The 15,415-nt window shown below is 38.7% G+C and overlaps 1 protein-coding gene across 6 annotated transcripts in view; it reads left to right on the top strand.

Annotated features, from left to right (window-relative positions):
* COL4A5 (collagen type IV alpha 5 chain) overlaps window positions 1–15,415 on the top strand; it is a 271,709-nt gene that overhangs the window by 125,920 nt on the left and 130,374 nt on the right. For 4 of the 6 annotated variants that reach the window (XM_060183115.1, XM_060183114.1, XM_016191473.2 and 1 more), the window contains 8 exons: window positions 1,154–1,189; window positions 1,333–1,374; window positions 1,524–1,616; window positions 6,083–6,136; window positions 6,233–6,289; window positions 6,528–6,572; window positions 8,852–8,905; window positions 12,733–12,774. The exons of the other annotated variants lie outside the window; for them this stretch is intronic. In XM_060183115.1, the coding sequence (XP_060039098.1) occupies window positions 1,154–1,189; window positions 1,333–1,374; window positions 1,524–1,616; window positions 6,083–6,136; window positions 6,233–6,289; window positions 6,528–6,572; window positions 8,852–8,905; window positions 12,733–12,774 (423 nt within the window). The remainder of the gene's footprint in view (window positions 1–1,153; window positions 1,190–1,332; window positions 1,375–1,523; window positions 1,617–6,082; window positions 6,137–6,232; window positions 6,290–6,527; window positions 6,573–8,851; window positions 8,906–12,732; window positions 12,775–15,415) is intronic. 6 annotated transcript variants of the gene reach the window in all.

Below are 15,415 nucleotides of genomic sequence, written 5' to 3'. Positions count from 1 at the left end.
TTTGCACTTAAGTTTTGCTGTTGCCTTCTTAAAAGGGCCAGAAAATTGCACTTCAGTCAAAGCAATTTCTCATGTGCCACTCTATTTCTCATCTACCATATATTTACGTGACAGTTTTGTTATACGTTTATAAATAGTATAGTATTAGTTGTGACAATTGGTTCTCTATTTTGAATGAGGGAATATAACATTGTAAACACCAGAAGAAACTACCAGAAAAGATTATGATTTCTACTTTCTTGGAATTCTTTAGGAGGTTAAACTTCCCCCCTCACCCTTTTTTTAGTTATAGATGTTTTACAAAGCATAAGAATGTGGAACATGACACATTTTCATACCTCTGTTGTTATAACATTGGTAAACCCCAGATGTGTTGTTATACTTTGAGTTTTCTTAAGATCTGTGGCCACAAAACTGGTTTGCTTTGTGTGTTTTGAACATCCCATCAATTAATCCTGATTCAACAGGTACAACACAAAGCCTTAGAAATACTACCAATGTACAATATGCAATAAGAAATAGGTTCATTGAGGCAAGAGGTAAGATACTTGGGCAGACAAGTGCCTATTTAACTTTTTAAGCCTTGAAAATAATCTCAAGTATTTAGTTAGATAGATGAAACAGAGTAATTGAATGGGGAGTAGAAATGAAGAGAGATAGGAAGACACCTTCAGCACCCTACCACCAGTGAAACTTACACACACACACACACACACACACACACACACACACACACACACACACATACACACACACACACACACACACACCTGAGGAATGGGGGCTTTAACCAATAGATTTGAGCATGGCAACACCTGCACTCTCGTAGGTGAGCCACTGCTTGACCCCCATCTGTACTGATTTTTGGCATGATTTTTACCACTCTGCCCTTACTCTTCCTTTACTTTCTTCTGTTTATTCAAATCCTGTCACCAGAAATCATCACATTCATATAGTTTGTTTTAATCAATTCAACCACGTCCCTCTGGTTAGCAGTAAAGAGAAAATTAAAATTAAAATTAATTTAAAAAAACAGTTTCCCAAATTAAAAAAATAAGAAATTAGTGTGGAAAATAATATTTTCAAGATATTTTTTTTATTTCTTCATTTTTTCAACACTTCTTTTTTTCTTACCTGTATCTTCTATTCTTAGGGTCCTCCTGGCCCACCAGGGCTTCCTGGACCAAAGGTAATTTTCCTTCCTTCTTTCTTTTGGACTAGGCTAATTTTTCCAAAAGCTTACTTTCTTTTATTTTACATATTTTATTTGATGGGAACTCTAGTTGATTTGCTATTGTAAAGGATATTGAAAACTGAATCTTCTCTTTTCAGGGCAATATGGGCTTAAATTTCCAGGGCCCCAAGGGTGAAAAGGTGAGAAGTGCCACTTTCCCATCCTTTAGCTGTCTCCATTTGTAATCATTTGAATCTTGCCTCTTCTTTGACTTCCTGAAGATGACATAATTTGGGTATTATATTACTTGTGAAATTATAAATCATCATTTATTGTATCTTGCAAATAGGGTGAACAAGGTCTTCAGGGCCCTCCTGGGCCACCTGGGCAAATAAGTGAACAGAAAAGACCAATTGACACAGAATCTCACAAAGGAGACCAGGTGAGTATGTCTAGAGGAATTAAATAAAAATCTTTCTGTGTAAGTGGAATCTCATTAAAATGCCTTGTAAGTTAGAATATGTGGGCTGGTGAGATAGTTTGCTTGAATAGAGCACTTGCATTGTCATGAATACAGCCCATGCTCCATCCCAACCTCCTCCACACTGAAGGAAGCTTTGGTCCTGCGATGTATTTCTTTCTCTGTCTCATTCACTCTGTATTTTCGTAACTTTTGCCAACTTTTTTATTGGCTTGTTCCTTTCATTTTTGTTGAGCTGTATGCACTGCTTCTAGATGGCTGATATCACCTCTTACCCAAGATGTGATATGCACATATCTTCTAGTTGCTGACTTGCCTGTTTATCCATGTGGAGTTTGGTTTGAATGCATAGAAGCTTTTTAATGTGCTGTAGATCTGTTCATTTAATTTCATTTTCGTTTTACTTGCTCATAGGGTTGAATCTCCAAATAACTACATCTTTGATATTAATGTCTTCAAGTGTTCTTAAAATGTTCTTCTATGTATTTTTGTAATATCAAGTAGAATATATAGATCTTTGATCTGTTTTTTTATTTAATTTTGGTGTATGGTATTAATTGATAGTCTGGTTTCATTTCTCTCCATGTGGCTGCCTAGTTATCCCAGCAACATTTGTTGTACAAGCTTTCCTTAGGGGCGGTTGTGTCCCCCTTAGTTGTTTATTAGGTGCCTGCATATGTTGTAGGTTTATTTCTGGCCTCTTGATTCTGTTCTGTTGGTCCAAGTCTCCATTTTCATTCCAGAACCCCACTGTTTTAAGTAATAATTGATTTGTAGTATAAACAGAAGTCAGGGCGTATGATGCCTCCATTTTTCTTTTCTTTCTTTCTTTCTTTCTTTTTTTTTTTTCTCAGTGGTGCTTTGGCTATGCAGAGGTTTTTTTTTATGGCTCTGTATGAAGTTTGGATACATTGTTCAATGTCCTTGAAATGTGCCATAGAAATTTTGATAGGAATTAGATTGAGTGTTGTAGGACAGCCATTTCAATGCTATTTATTCTTCCAATCCATGAAGAAGGAATGTTCCATTTCTTTGTGTCATCCTCTACTTCTTTTAATAATGTTCTGTAATTTTATTGTAAAGGTTATTCAGTTACTTTGTTATATTTATGCTCAAGTGTTTATATTTGGGGGTTCAATTGTAAATGGAATGATTTCCTTCAGTTTCCTTTCTGGTGACTCATCATTTGTGTGTAGACATGACACAGATTTGTGTATTGATTTTGTATCCTGCTGGTTTTTTTGCTGAATTTTTTCTGGTTTTTGATAGTTTTTTAATAATATTTTTTGGTTTCTCTAGGCATATTATCATGTCATTTGAAAATAACGACAGCTTAATTTCTTTTTTTCTCATATGAACTCCTTTGATATCACTTTTTTTTTTGCCTGATTGCACTGGCAAGACCTTTCTAGGACTGTTGAACAGTAGTGGAGAAGATAGACATGCTTTCCAGTTGCTGATTTTAGGGTAAAATTTTGCTTATATGTTACCCATGCATTTTTCATTCATAGCCTTTATTATGTTGAGGAATTTCCCTTCTACTCCAAATTTTTCAAGTTTTATCAGTGATCTAAAATTGATTTACAAAATTACATGTCAACAGGGGTATAAATCCACTCCATTCCCACCACCAGGGTTCTGAATTTTCAGTCTCCCCACTGCAACCCACCACAGTCAGTTCCTTAAGGATCTAGACATGGGCCACCTATCATCTCTACAAGTATATGTCTACATTGATACATAATTTCCCTCTATTTCTTTTTTTTAAGATTTTGTTTATTTATTTATGAGAAAGATAGGAGGAGAGAAAAAGAACCAGACATCACTCTGGCACATGTGCTGCCAGGGATTGAACTCAAGACCTCATGGTTGAGCGTCCAGAGCTTTATCACTGCACCACCTCCCAGACCACCATAACTGCCCTATTTGTCTTACTGATCCAAGCCTCTCTTCCTCTCCAAGTCACTCATAACAACATTACTACTTTCATATCTCTGTCTCCATTCCCTCTCGTCTCTCTGGGTGCTGATATACTACTCTCAATTTTTAATTCAGTTAAATACTCTCAATTTTTAATTCAGTTACTTTGTTATATTTCTCTAACTTTCATACATGGAAGTTAGAGCTTGTCAAATGCCTTTTCTGCATCAACCAATGACCCAGTGGTTTTTCTTTACCTTTCTGTTAATGTGGTATATTACATTGATTTGTGGATGAACCATCTTTGCTTCCAAAGCATGAATGTTACTTGATCATTCCTTTTATGGGTTGTTGTATTTGATTTGCCAAGATTTTGTTGAGGATTTTTCCATCAATGTTCACCAGGGATATAGATCTTTAGTTTTCTTTTTTGTAGAGTTCTTTCTTCATTCAAGGATCAGGAATCTCATAGAATAGAATATTCTCATAGAATGTTTGAGAGTACCCCCTACCTTATGCTTCAAATTTGGAAGAGTTTGAGCAAGTCCACATGGGATAACCTCTCAGTATACCTTCAGCCTGTACCCAGACATCAAGGGACTAGCTGCGTGACAACCATTTTCTTCTTTGTGTTTGAAGAAACAGGGATTATTGTAGTCAGCAGCCCGAGGTCTGCTTACCTTCCTGTGAATCTCCCTTATTGTGGGAATAGACCACACAGCTTTTCAGCGAGAAAATTCCTCTTTACTGTGGTGAGTCCTTGCCACAAGTTCAGTGCCCTAACTTCCCTGGAGTCAGGAGCTAAGAGCCTAGAGGTTCCCCACTCTCTCTCTCCCACAGCCATCTCTGTGTTCTACTGTGTAGCTGCCAGTATGGCGCTGGCTGCTGGCACTCTTGGCTTCTTGCATGCCTGTGTCTAGCTCTGTTCTGTGCCACTTTTTGTCCCCGGCTACATATGTGAGTACTCACCTACTTGTGCTTTATGAAGTTTTAGTTATAATTTGAGACGTTAGGACATTTCATTTGTTGTGAATTGTTAGTTTAGGGAGGAATTTTGTGTCTGCTGTTACTCTGTGCTCACACTTCCATCATTGTGTGTGTGTGTGTGTGTGTGTGTGTGTGTGTGTGTGTGTGTGTGTGTGTGTGTGTGGTGTTATTGTTGCCAAAGTTCTCCCGGGGGCTTGGTGCTGACACTGCAAATCCACTACTCCTAGCAGCTTTTTCCCCCCTCCTTTTTCTTTCCTCTTTTTCTTTTCCTATTTTCATTTGATACAACAGAGAGAAATTGACAGAGGGGAAACTAGAGAGGGAGAAACAGAGACATCTGCAGACCTGCTTCACTGCTTGTGAATCACCTCCACGCCCAGGTGCAGAGATTGGGATTGAACCCAGATCCTTGCATATTTTAATGTGTGTGCTCAACCTGGTCTCAACTATTCTTCGTCTTTTTTTTTCTTTTTACATTTACTTTTCTTTATATGAGATGAGATCTTGTTTTACCTGAGAGAGAGGAAGAAGCCAGAATATGATGTAAGCTGCAGAGACTAAATCCGCAGCCTCTAGTATACAAGCCCTATTATATAGCAGTTGCAATATTTGCATAGCCACTATTCTTTCTCTGTGTGTGCATATTCATATATATGAAGAAAAATCATTAATGCTCTCATTTTGCAATTCACCTTGATATTTGGCTTATACTTACATAAGAAATTAACAGAGTGAGCAAAGGTGGCGATAGGTTCATTTACTCGCGTAAATCCATTTTGGATTGGAGACATCCTAATGTTTTCTGTTATGTGAGTCTACAGTTCAGCTTGTTAATAAAAGTAATTCTTCTAGTCATATCTTCACTGATTTTCTTTAAAAATTTTATTTGTAAAAAGGAAACACTGGGAGTCGGGCAGTAGCACAGCGGGTTAAGCACAGGTGGCGCAAAGTGAAAGGACCGGTGGAAGGATCCTGGTTTGAGCCCCTGGCTCCCCACCTGCAGGGGAGTTGCTTCACAGGTGGTGAAGCAGGTCTGCATGTGTCTGTCTTTCTCTCCCCCTCTCTGTCTTCCCCTCCTCTCTTCATTTCTCTCTGTCCTATCTAACAATAATGACGTCAATAGCAACAACAATAATAGCTACAACAACAATGAAAAACAACAAGGGCAACAAAAGGGAAAATAAATAAATAAAAAAATTAAATATTTTCAAAAAAAGGAAGCACTGACAAAAACCATAGGATAAGAGGGATACCACTCCATATAATTCCCACCACCAGAACTCTGTATCCTATCCCCTCCCCTGATAGCTCTCCTATCCTTAACCTTCTGGGAGTATAGACCTTCCATCTGGGATGCAGAAGGTGGAAGTTCTGGCTTCTGTAATTGCTTCCTCACTGAACATGGGTGTTGATAGATCGATCCATACTCCCAGCCTGTCTTTCTCTTTCCCTAAGTGGGGCAGGGCTCTGGGGAAGCCGGGTTTCATAGCATTGCTTTAATTTCTTTCACTGCTACACAGGGACTTCCTGGTGAGCAAGGACCTCCTGGACCTCCAGGGATGCGTGGTCCTCCAGTAAGTAACTTAAAATACTTTAACACCATTTAATATAAATCAGTAGTTAGACACAGTACATCATAAACCCATGTAAAAATATTTTTGTGCATACAGGGCCCTCCAGGTGGTATGAAAGGTGAAAAGGGAGAACCAGGAGAGCCAGGCAAAAAAGTAAGTGTTATGGCTACTAGTACTATTTGTAAAATATGTTTGAATGTGTGTACAAGTGTATTTATTCCTTCTGGATCCTATTTTCATTGCCCCAAATTGTTACAACTAACATATTCTCCTATTAATTAAAATATTGAAGTTGAAAAAGTCTACTTAAAATAACCTAAGTCAGGACTAAGCTGCTCATATTCTTTAAGATCATACTTTCTAAATGAAATGTTTATTTTCTTGCTTTTAGGGTAAACCAGGAAAAGATGGAGAAATAGGCCAGCCAGGAATTCCAGTGAGTAGCTAAAATTCATACCAAAAAACTTAAACTGGACAGGAGTCGGGTAGTAACACAGCGGGTTAAGCACAGGTGGCCCAAAGCGCAAGGACCGGTGGAAGGATACTGGTTTGAGCCCTGGCTCCCCACCTGCAGGGGAGTTGCTTCACAAGTGATGAAGCAGGTCTGCAGGTGTCTATCTTTCTCTCTCCCTCTCTGTCGTCCCCTCCTGTCTCCGTTTCTCTCTGTCCTATCCAACAATGACAACAACAATAATAACTACAACAACAATAAAAAAGCTGTAGGGAGACTCACCCTACTAGGGAAAGAGAGAGGCAGACTGGGAGTATGGATCGACCAGTCAACACCCATGTTCAGCGGGGAAGCAATTACAGAAGCCAGACCTCCCACCTTCTGCAACCCACAATGACCCTGGGTCCATGCTCCTAGTGGGATAGAGAAGGGGAAAGCTATTGGGGATGCGATGGGATATGGAGATTGGGTGGTGGTAATTGTGTGGAATTGTACCCCTCCTACCCTATGGTTTTGTTAATTAATACTTTCTTAAATAATAATAAAAAAAAGAAAAGTAGGGTGTCAAAAGGAGACTTGGTTTCTTTAATAGTTTAATGTATTTTTCTCTTTTTAACACAAATTTGAAATTGTTTGAAATCCAATTTTCCAGTCCCCCCCACACACAAATCTTTGTACAGTAAAATGAACCTTTTGGGACAGCCAGCAAGATAACTTACCTGGAAGGCTTCCCGCTTTGCCATACAAGTGACCTAGGTTTGAGCCAGTTATACATTGGAATATGGGTGCAGCTTCAGTCTGTAGCCCACTTCTCTCTCTCTTGCTCTGTCTATCTGAAAAAAAGTTTACTTAGATAAAGAAACATTTAAAAATAAATAGAAATAAAATGAATAGCCTTTAGTTTAAAGTTCTATATTTTCTTTTTTTAAAATAATCATTTTATCAGTGATTTAATGATTGACAAGATTGTGGTTGGTATAAGAGAGGTACAATTCCATACAATTCCTACCACCAGAGCTCCCCTGCTCTCCATTGAGAGTTTTCTTATTCTTTATCCCTCTGGGAGTATGGACCAAAGATCTTTATGGGCTTCCAGGACACATTGGTGAAGTCATCTGCCTAGTGAAGTCAGGTTGGTATCATGGAAGCATCTGCTATTTGGTGGCTGAAAAGCTTTAAGACGTAAAGCAGAAAAATTTGTTTAATAATCAGGAACCTAAAGCTAAAAGTATAGTAGATGAAATTTGGGGCCTTCATGTAGGAAGGAATTCTATTTTAGGTATGGTTGCCCACATTGTATAATTGTTTCCTTAATTAAAAACAGATTCATTGCCCTCAAAACGTCACTCAAACTTGACTGCTGTTCCTCTTCCTCCTCCTCTGCCTCTTCTTTTCCTCCTTCTCCTTCTCCTTATCCTCCTCCTTCTTCCTCTTCTTCTTTCTCCTGTTCTTCTTCTTGTTCTCCTCCTCCTCCTTCTTCCCCTTTTCCCCCTCCTCTTCCTTCAACTTCCTTAACCTTTTTGTATAACCATTATGCTATCTCCCCAGCCCATGGCATTTACTTTCTTTTTAAAAAAAATTATTTACTTAAGTTGATAGGACTGAGAGAAATTGAGAGGGAAGGTGGATAGAGAGGGGCAGAGAAATCTGCGGCCCTGCTGCAATGCTTGTGAAGCTTGCCCCATACAGGTGGAGACCTGGGGCTTGAACCTGGGTCCTTGTGCAGGATAGCGTGTGCACTTAACCAGGTGAGCCACCACCTACCCCCCTTCTTCCAAAATAGTTTGTCTTTGTTTTATAATTTAAGCAACCATAATAGTAAACAGTTGTCTATATAACTGTTTCTGACAAATATCTGAGGAGGAAGCCTATACTGTCAGAATATCAGTAAAGACAAAAGTAGGCTAGCAATTGAAGTTTTGGGGCTCTGTCAGATAGATCAAATAATGGCAATTCTCTAGGAATGGACCTTTGAAGAACTCCTGCCTTGTTCTTTCCTTTCCAGTTGATTTTGGTTTTCACCTTGACAGCAAATGACTGGTAAAGGAGTTAAGAAGGGATAATAATAATAGAACAAAATTAAAATGCTACAGGTGTCTGTGTTCTTGCCAAGTTTAAGCCTTTTTTCTTTTTAATATCTTTTGAATTTCTACAAACTTTGGGTTAATTTTCCCAACTTGAGAAATAGTTGCCTGACCATTTTTGCCATTTATGGAGGAAAGGGGTCTTGGAGGTTTTTGTTGATGTTACTCTTTGTTTTACAGGGTTTGCCTGGTGATCCTGGTTACCCTGGGAAACCAGGAAGGGATGGAGAAAAGGTAAGGATTTTAGTACAACTAAGTGTCTGGTTTTATCCTAGGTAACCCAATCAGTTTCTCGCCCAAGGTTGCATTATAAGTAAAATATTTAAATGGTTACTTTTTATATTCAGAACACATTTTGTCTGTCCATCTTTTGGTGTTGCTTTACCTAATCACTGTTCAGTCAGTGGATATGCATGAAGGAGTGCTTAACTTCAGCTTTTCCATTGTGAAAGCTTAGTGCTTTTAAAGATATATTGGTAAAACTAGTTTTTCACAAAGAGGATTAAGCATTAAAGTTAGTTTTTCATACTAAAAAGGGTTCTAACTGCAAATTTAGAATGTCTCTACTGCACATTTCCATTTCTCTGGAATTCTTCTTTACATGTTTGTGGCACATTCTTTTTTTTATCCTTTATTTGTATAGTCAGTCTTATTGAAGTTATTTACTTATTTTAAAAGTGACTTTAAAACAATGTCTGAAGCATATAATTCTGTTTGTAGAAGATCTCAAAATATCGAGTTTCCTTTTTAAACAATTTTATTTTATTCTTCAATTGTCTATTTTTGGATAGAGACAGACAAAAATCTAGAAGGAAGGAGGAGATAGAAAGGAAGAGAGACAGAGAGATACCTGTAGCATAGTTTCACCATTCACAAAGCGTTTCCTTTGCAGGTGAGGACTGGGGACTTGAACTTGGGTCCTTGTGCACACAGTAACATGTATGTTCTACCAGGTTTACCACCACCTGGCCCTCAACTTCCCCATCCTCTATTTTTTTTTGATTTGTGTAAAATAAAAACTGAAAAGTTTTGTTTTGCAATAAACATCGTTACAAACTTGAATGTACATCTTTCAGTAATGCTTTAGCACTACAATAGATCCTACTCCAAGATTGACTTAAGGGACAGAACTAGAACAAAGAATAATAACTATTACTCACAGAATAGGACTTTGTATCAGTTGGTAACTAAAATATAGGAGAGGGGGCTGGGCGGTAGTGCAGCAGGTTAAGCACACATGGTGCGAAGTGCAAGGATTGGCTTAAGAAACCTAGTTCAAGTCCCCCGCTCCCCACCTGCAAGGGTGTTGCTTTATAAGTATGAAGCAGTTCTACAGTTGTTTGTCTTTCCCTTGCACTCTCTGTCTTCCCCTCCTCTCTTGATTTTTCTCTGTCCTATCTAAGAACAATGACAGTAATAATAACAACAACACTAATAATGATAAACAAGGGCAACAAAAGGGAAAAAATAGCTTCCAGAGATAGTGGCTTTTTAGTGCAGGCACTGTTCCCCAGCAATAGCCCTGGAGGCAATATATATATGCAACTTCTTTCCTACCCCATTTAGATTTTTTAAATTTATTTATAAAATGAAAATATTGACAAGACTGTTGGATAAGAGGGGTACAATTCCACAAAATTCCCACCAGCACAACTCCGCATCTCATCCCATCCCTTGAAAGCTTTCCTATTCTTTATCCCTCTAGGAGTATGGACCCAGGATCATTATGAGGTGCAGGAGGTGGAAAGTCTGGCTTCTATAATTGCTTCTCTACTGAACATGAGCATTGGCAGCTTGATCCATACTCCCAGCCTGTCATGAGATTAACTTCTTAAACTAAAAAGAGGTTACATTAGGTACATAAAAGGTTTCTCTGAGCAAGGCTAAAATGAGAACAGATATGTAAGAGAGATATCTATCCTTGGGTCATGGCTAGTAGAGTAACAATTTAAAACTGTGTATACCATGATATTGTAGCTATTAATTAAGGATAATTGTTTTATCTGAATTTTCCTTTCATTAGCTTCTAAGAGAAAACTCACAGAAGCAGTTATGAATTATTCACTGTTCTGACAGTACTTAAGACTCTCAGCTCTAAAATATGTTAGTAAAGTAAACCATACTAAAATTTAAGTTTTCTGTGAAGCTTGACAAAGTATTTAAAAAGTGGTGGTTTCATAGTATTTTAGAAAATAGAAATCTAAAGAGCTAAGGATGGTTACTGTTAAAAGTACCTTAAATGTCTAGCCTCTGTATCATGTGGAGAAGTTAGCTGTTTGCTTACTGTCATATAGCCGAGACATCATAGGTCTCTCTAGACTTCACTCAGCACTGTTTCATACTTTCATATAGATTTTATATATTGTCTTAATTTTATTGTTTTTTTCTTTTATTTTTCTATTAATTTAATAATGATCAGCGAGACTATAGGATAAGAGAGGTACAGTTCCATACAATACAAACCATAAGAGTTCCATATCCCATCCCCTCCATTGGAAGCTTTCCTATTCTTTATCCCTCTGGAGTATGGACCCAGGATCATTATAGGGTACAGAAGGTGGAAGGTCTGGCTTCTGTAATTGCTTCTCTGCTGGACATGGGCATTGGCAGGTAGATCCATACTCCCAGCATGCGCCTATCTTTCCCTATTGGGACAGGGCTCTGAAGAGGTGGGGTTCTATGACACAGCGGTGAGGTCATCTGCCCAGGGAAGTCAGGTTAGTGTCATGGTAACATGTGCAACTTGGTGGCAGAGTAATGGAGCTGAAGGATTGACATCCCATGCTTGGCATCTCTGGACACTGTCCAAAGTGAAACATGTTGAGGTGGTACTGGTTGTACTGATTTGGTTGAGATCAGCAGATGCAGGATCAAATGTTATGGATCAATAAAAACATGAAGAAAAATGAGCCATGCCTTAGAGGTTCCAGGACTGGGAGAAATATGGGTTTTTATAGAGAATGGTTTTTTTTACATTTTTAAATTTTAATTTAATTTAATTTTATTTTTACCAGAGCACTGATCAGCTCTGGTTTATAGTGGTGCAGGGGATTGAACCTGGGACTTCAAAGCCTCAGGCATGACAGTCTGTTTGCATAACCATTATGCTGTCTACCCCTGCCCGGTTTATTTTATTTTATTTTTTATAAAAAGGAAACACTGACAAAACCATAGGATAAGAGGGTACCACTCCACACAATTCCCACTACCAGAACTCTGTATCCCATCCCCTCCTTTGATAACTTTCCTATTCTTTAACCCTTTGGGAGTATGGACCCAAGGTCATTGTGGGATGCAGAAGGTAGAAGGTCCAGCTTTCTGTAATTGCTTCCCCGCTGAACATGGGCATTGACAGGTCGATCCATACTCCCAGCCTGTCTCTCTCTTTTCCTAGTGGGGCGGGGTTTTGGGGAAGTGGAGCTCCAGGACACATTGGTGGGGTTGTCTGTCCAAGGAAGTCTGGTTGGCATCATGCTAGCATCTGGAACCTGGTGACTGAAAAGGGAGTTAACATATAAAGCCAAGCAAGTTGTTGACGAATCATGAACCTAAAGGCTGGAATAGTGCAGATGAAGAGTTGGGGGGGGGTCTACATTCTGTAGATAGCTAGTAGGCATATTTTAGTTACATTCCAAAGGGCCTGTGGCTATACTAGTTGTTTGTTTCTTTCCCCTGAACCTGAAATCTCATATGCAGGTGGATCCTAGTTATTGTCTGCGGAGATGATGTCATAGCTGGAAAAAGGACCAGAAAGCTGGATCTGGGAAGAGAGTAGCTCTCAAATGTGGGAAAGGTGTATAAATATTGTTGACTGTAAACCCCATTAATTTGATGTGATCTGATGACATCAAATCCATGCGGTTTACAGAGAATGGGTTTTATAGAGAAGGTTCCTGCTGTCTTACAAGTTTAAGAAGGCATAGATAGTTATTGTTATAACTAAGTTATTTGAGAATTTGGTTTACTTGAGAATCCCATGGTTAGGATTTCTTGGTTATGTTTTGGAGAAAGTTGATGTTTGTATGTAATCTTTGCTAAACTATTTTAATTCTATTTAACAGGGCCAAAAAGGTGACATTGGTCCAATTGGGCCTCCTGGACTTGTAAGTTTTATTTTAGTCTTTATTAATCAAGTTTATCAGTGCATTTTAATTTTTCTGTCTTAATTATATACTGTATATCTTTGCTTTATAAAACACAAATTTTAGGGAGTCGAGCGGTAGCACAGTGGGGTAAGTGCATATGGTACAAACAGCAAAGACCAGCATAAGGATCTGGGTTCGAGCCCCTGGCTCCCCACCTGCAGGGGAGTCGATTCACAAGCAGTGAAGCAGGATTGCAGGTGTCTGTCTTTCTCTCCCCCTTTCCGTCTTCCCCACCTCTCTCCATTTCTCTCTATCCTATCCAACGATGACATCAATAAAACAACAATAAAAACTACAACAATAAGATAAGGGCAACAAAAGAGAATAAATTTAAAAAATTTTAAAACAATCAAAAAAAAGAACACAGAATTTTAAATCATTGAGAACATTTACTGACTCAGCTATCTTTAGTCTTACAAGCTCCTCTGATGTGGACACTCTAAATCATTGTACTGTTCTGCCTGTGTCTTATTTCTCTGTGGTAAAGATCTAAAAGTATACCTATGGCATTGGGTGGATTTGCCAAATGGCAAATAATTTCTCAAGTAACCAGCAGGTGGTGCAAGTGTTGCTCATAAAGGTTCAATAAAAGAAACAGTTGGCGAACTAGGGATTCAACTTTCCCCCTGCAGAGTTCAGGGGAAAGATAGATTTGGTCCTAATAGGTTTTCTCAATTTGTAATTGTCTGATTCACACTTCTTTCTTCCCTAAGTGCCTACTTTATAGTCTTTTAATAGCAGATGTGGGAAACTGCTCTATGAAAGAATAGTTGGGGGCTCACAGATTTTATGTTTTCATCTACCACAAAATTTAAGTCATATAAAGTTACAATTTTATTAAGAATAAAATATATTTGCTGAGGTTTTATGTATTAGTTTCTATTTAGTCGAAATTTGATAAGAGTCTTGACTTTAAACTGCACTGAAACAGAAAAGGTTTAGGTGTGATAAAAACATTATATTCGGGCATTTGAGTACCATTAAATCTTCCTGTTCATATTGAGTCTGAGACATTGCTGCTTAGTATTATACTAAATCAAATGAGAATATACACAAGGAAAATCTTAAACAATTTTGCTTACTTTCATTCAAAACTGGCATTTAAATTTCCTGAGAAATAATTTCCTTAGAAATTCTATGATAGAGCTGTTAAAAGAGTTCACTTGGATAGTAAACCACTTTGCCAAGTACACAACCCAGGTTTAAGCCTAGTCTCCATTTAACTGAAGGAAACTTTGAAGCTGTGGTCTATCTATAAATCTATCTTAAAAAGTAACAATCATATTAATACATTTTGATGAGTGTCTGCATGAATGCTAATTTTGAGACACTGTCATTCCTAGGTTCTGAGACTTAGACTGTCTATCTGAATATTTTTCCTTGTCTTTAATTTTTTTTCTATATTGGGGTATCCTTTCATTGTAACATATAGGTTTTGGGTGTACATCATTGCAAATCAATAGCTGCAACCCTTTTGTTACAATGTATATGTCTTTAGTGTTCTCCTATTTGATGTGCCTCCTTGCTTCTTTGTAACTATTGGTTGGGCTTATAGTCAGGTTGTCTATTTGTGTAGTTGCTTTCACCATATACCACATAGAACAAAGTATTATTCAGTTTATTTCTCCCTGTCTGGCTTATTGCACTTAGTATAATTTCCTCTGTGTTCATCCACTTGTTAAAAGTGACAAGATTTCTTCATTCTTTATTGATGAAAATTATTCTTTTGCAAATGTATACCACATCTTCTTTTTCTTCGCTATTTAAATTGCAGTGCTCTTGTCAGTCTGCCTGCCTATCTGAGTATACATATTTGACAGCTGGTGCACAGGGGATCTAGGAAAGAGAATAAAGCAACAGGAAAGGTTTTAGGGACTTTATTGTTAAGAAATAGTGACGTGGGGGAGGGGGCTGTGCAGTAGCTCAGTGGGTTAAGCACACATGGCGCGAAGTGCAAGGACCTGCACAAGGATCCCTGTTTGAGCCCAGGGCTCCCCACCTGCAGGGGGTCGCTTCCCAAGCAGTGAAGCAGGTCTGCAGATGTCTACCTTTCTCTCCTCCTTTCTGTCTTCCCCTCCTTCTCTCTGTCTTACCTTCCTCTCTCGATTCCTCTCTGTCCTGTCCAACAAGAGCTATCACAACAGTAACAACCACAACAAGGGCAACAAAATGGGAAAAATAGCCTCCAGGAGCAGTGGATTCATAGTGCTGGCACCGACCCCCAGCGATAACCCTGGAGGCAAAAAAGAAAGAGAGAGAGGAAGAAAGAAAAGGAAAGAGAGGGAGAAAGAAAGGAAGGAAGGAAGGAAGGAAGGAAGAAAGGAAGGAAGGAAGGAAGGAAAGAAGGAAGGAAGAAGTCACTGGGGTCGGGTGGTAGCTCAGCGGTTTAAGCACACATGGTGTGAAGTGCAAGAACCAGCTTAAGGATCCCGGTTCAAGGCCCGGGCTCCCCACCTGCAGGAGGTCGCTTCACAAGCAGTGAAGCAGGTCTGCAGGTGTCTTTCTCTTCCCCTTTCTGTCTTCCCCTCCTCTCTCCATTTCTCTCTGTACTATCCAACAACAACTACATCAATAACAACAATAACCACAACAAAGATAA

Source organism: Erinaceus europaeus, chromosome X, assembly GCF_950295315.1.
Source record: "Erinaceus europaeus chromosome X, mEriEur2.1, whole genome shotgun sequence".
Lineage (NCBI taxonomy): Eukaryota > Metazoa > Chordata > Mammalia > Eulipotyphla > Erinaceidae > Erinaceus > Erinaceus europaeus.
This window is presented reverse-complemented; position numbering and strand designations above follow the sequence as displayed.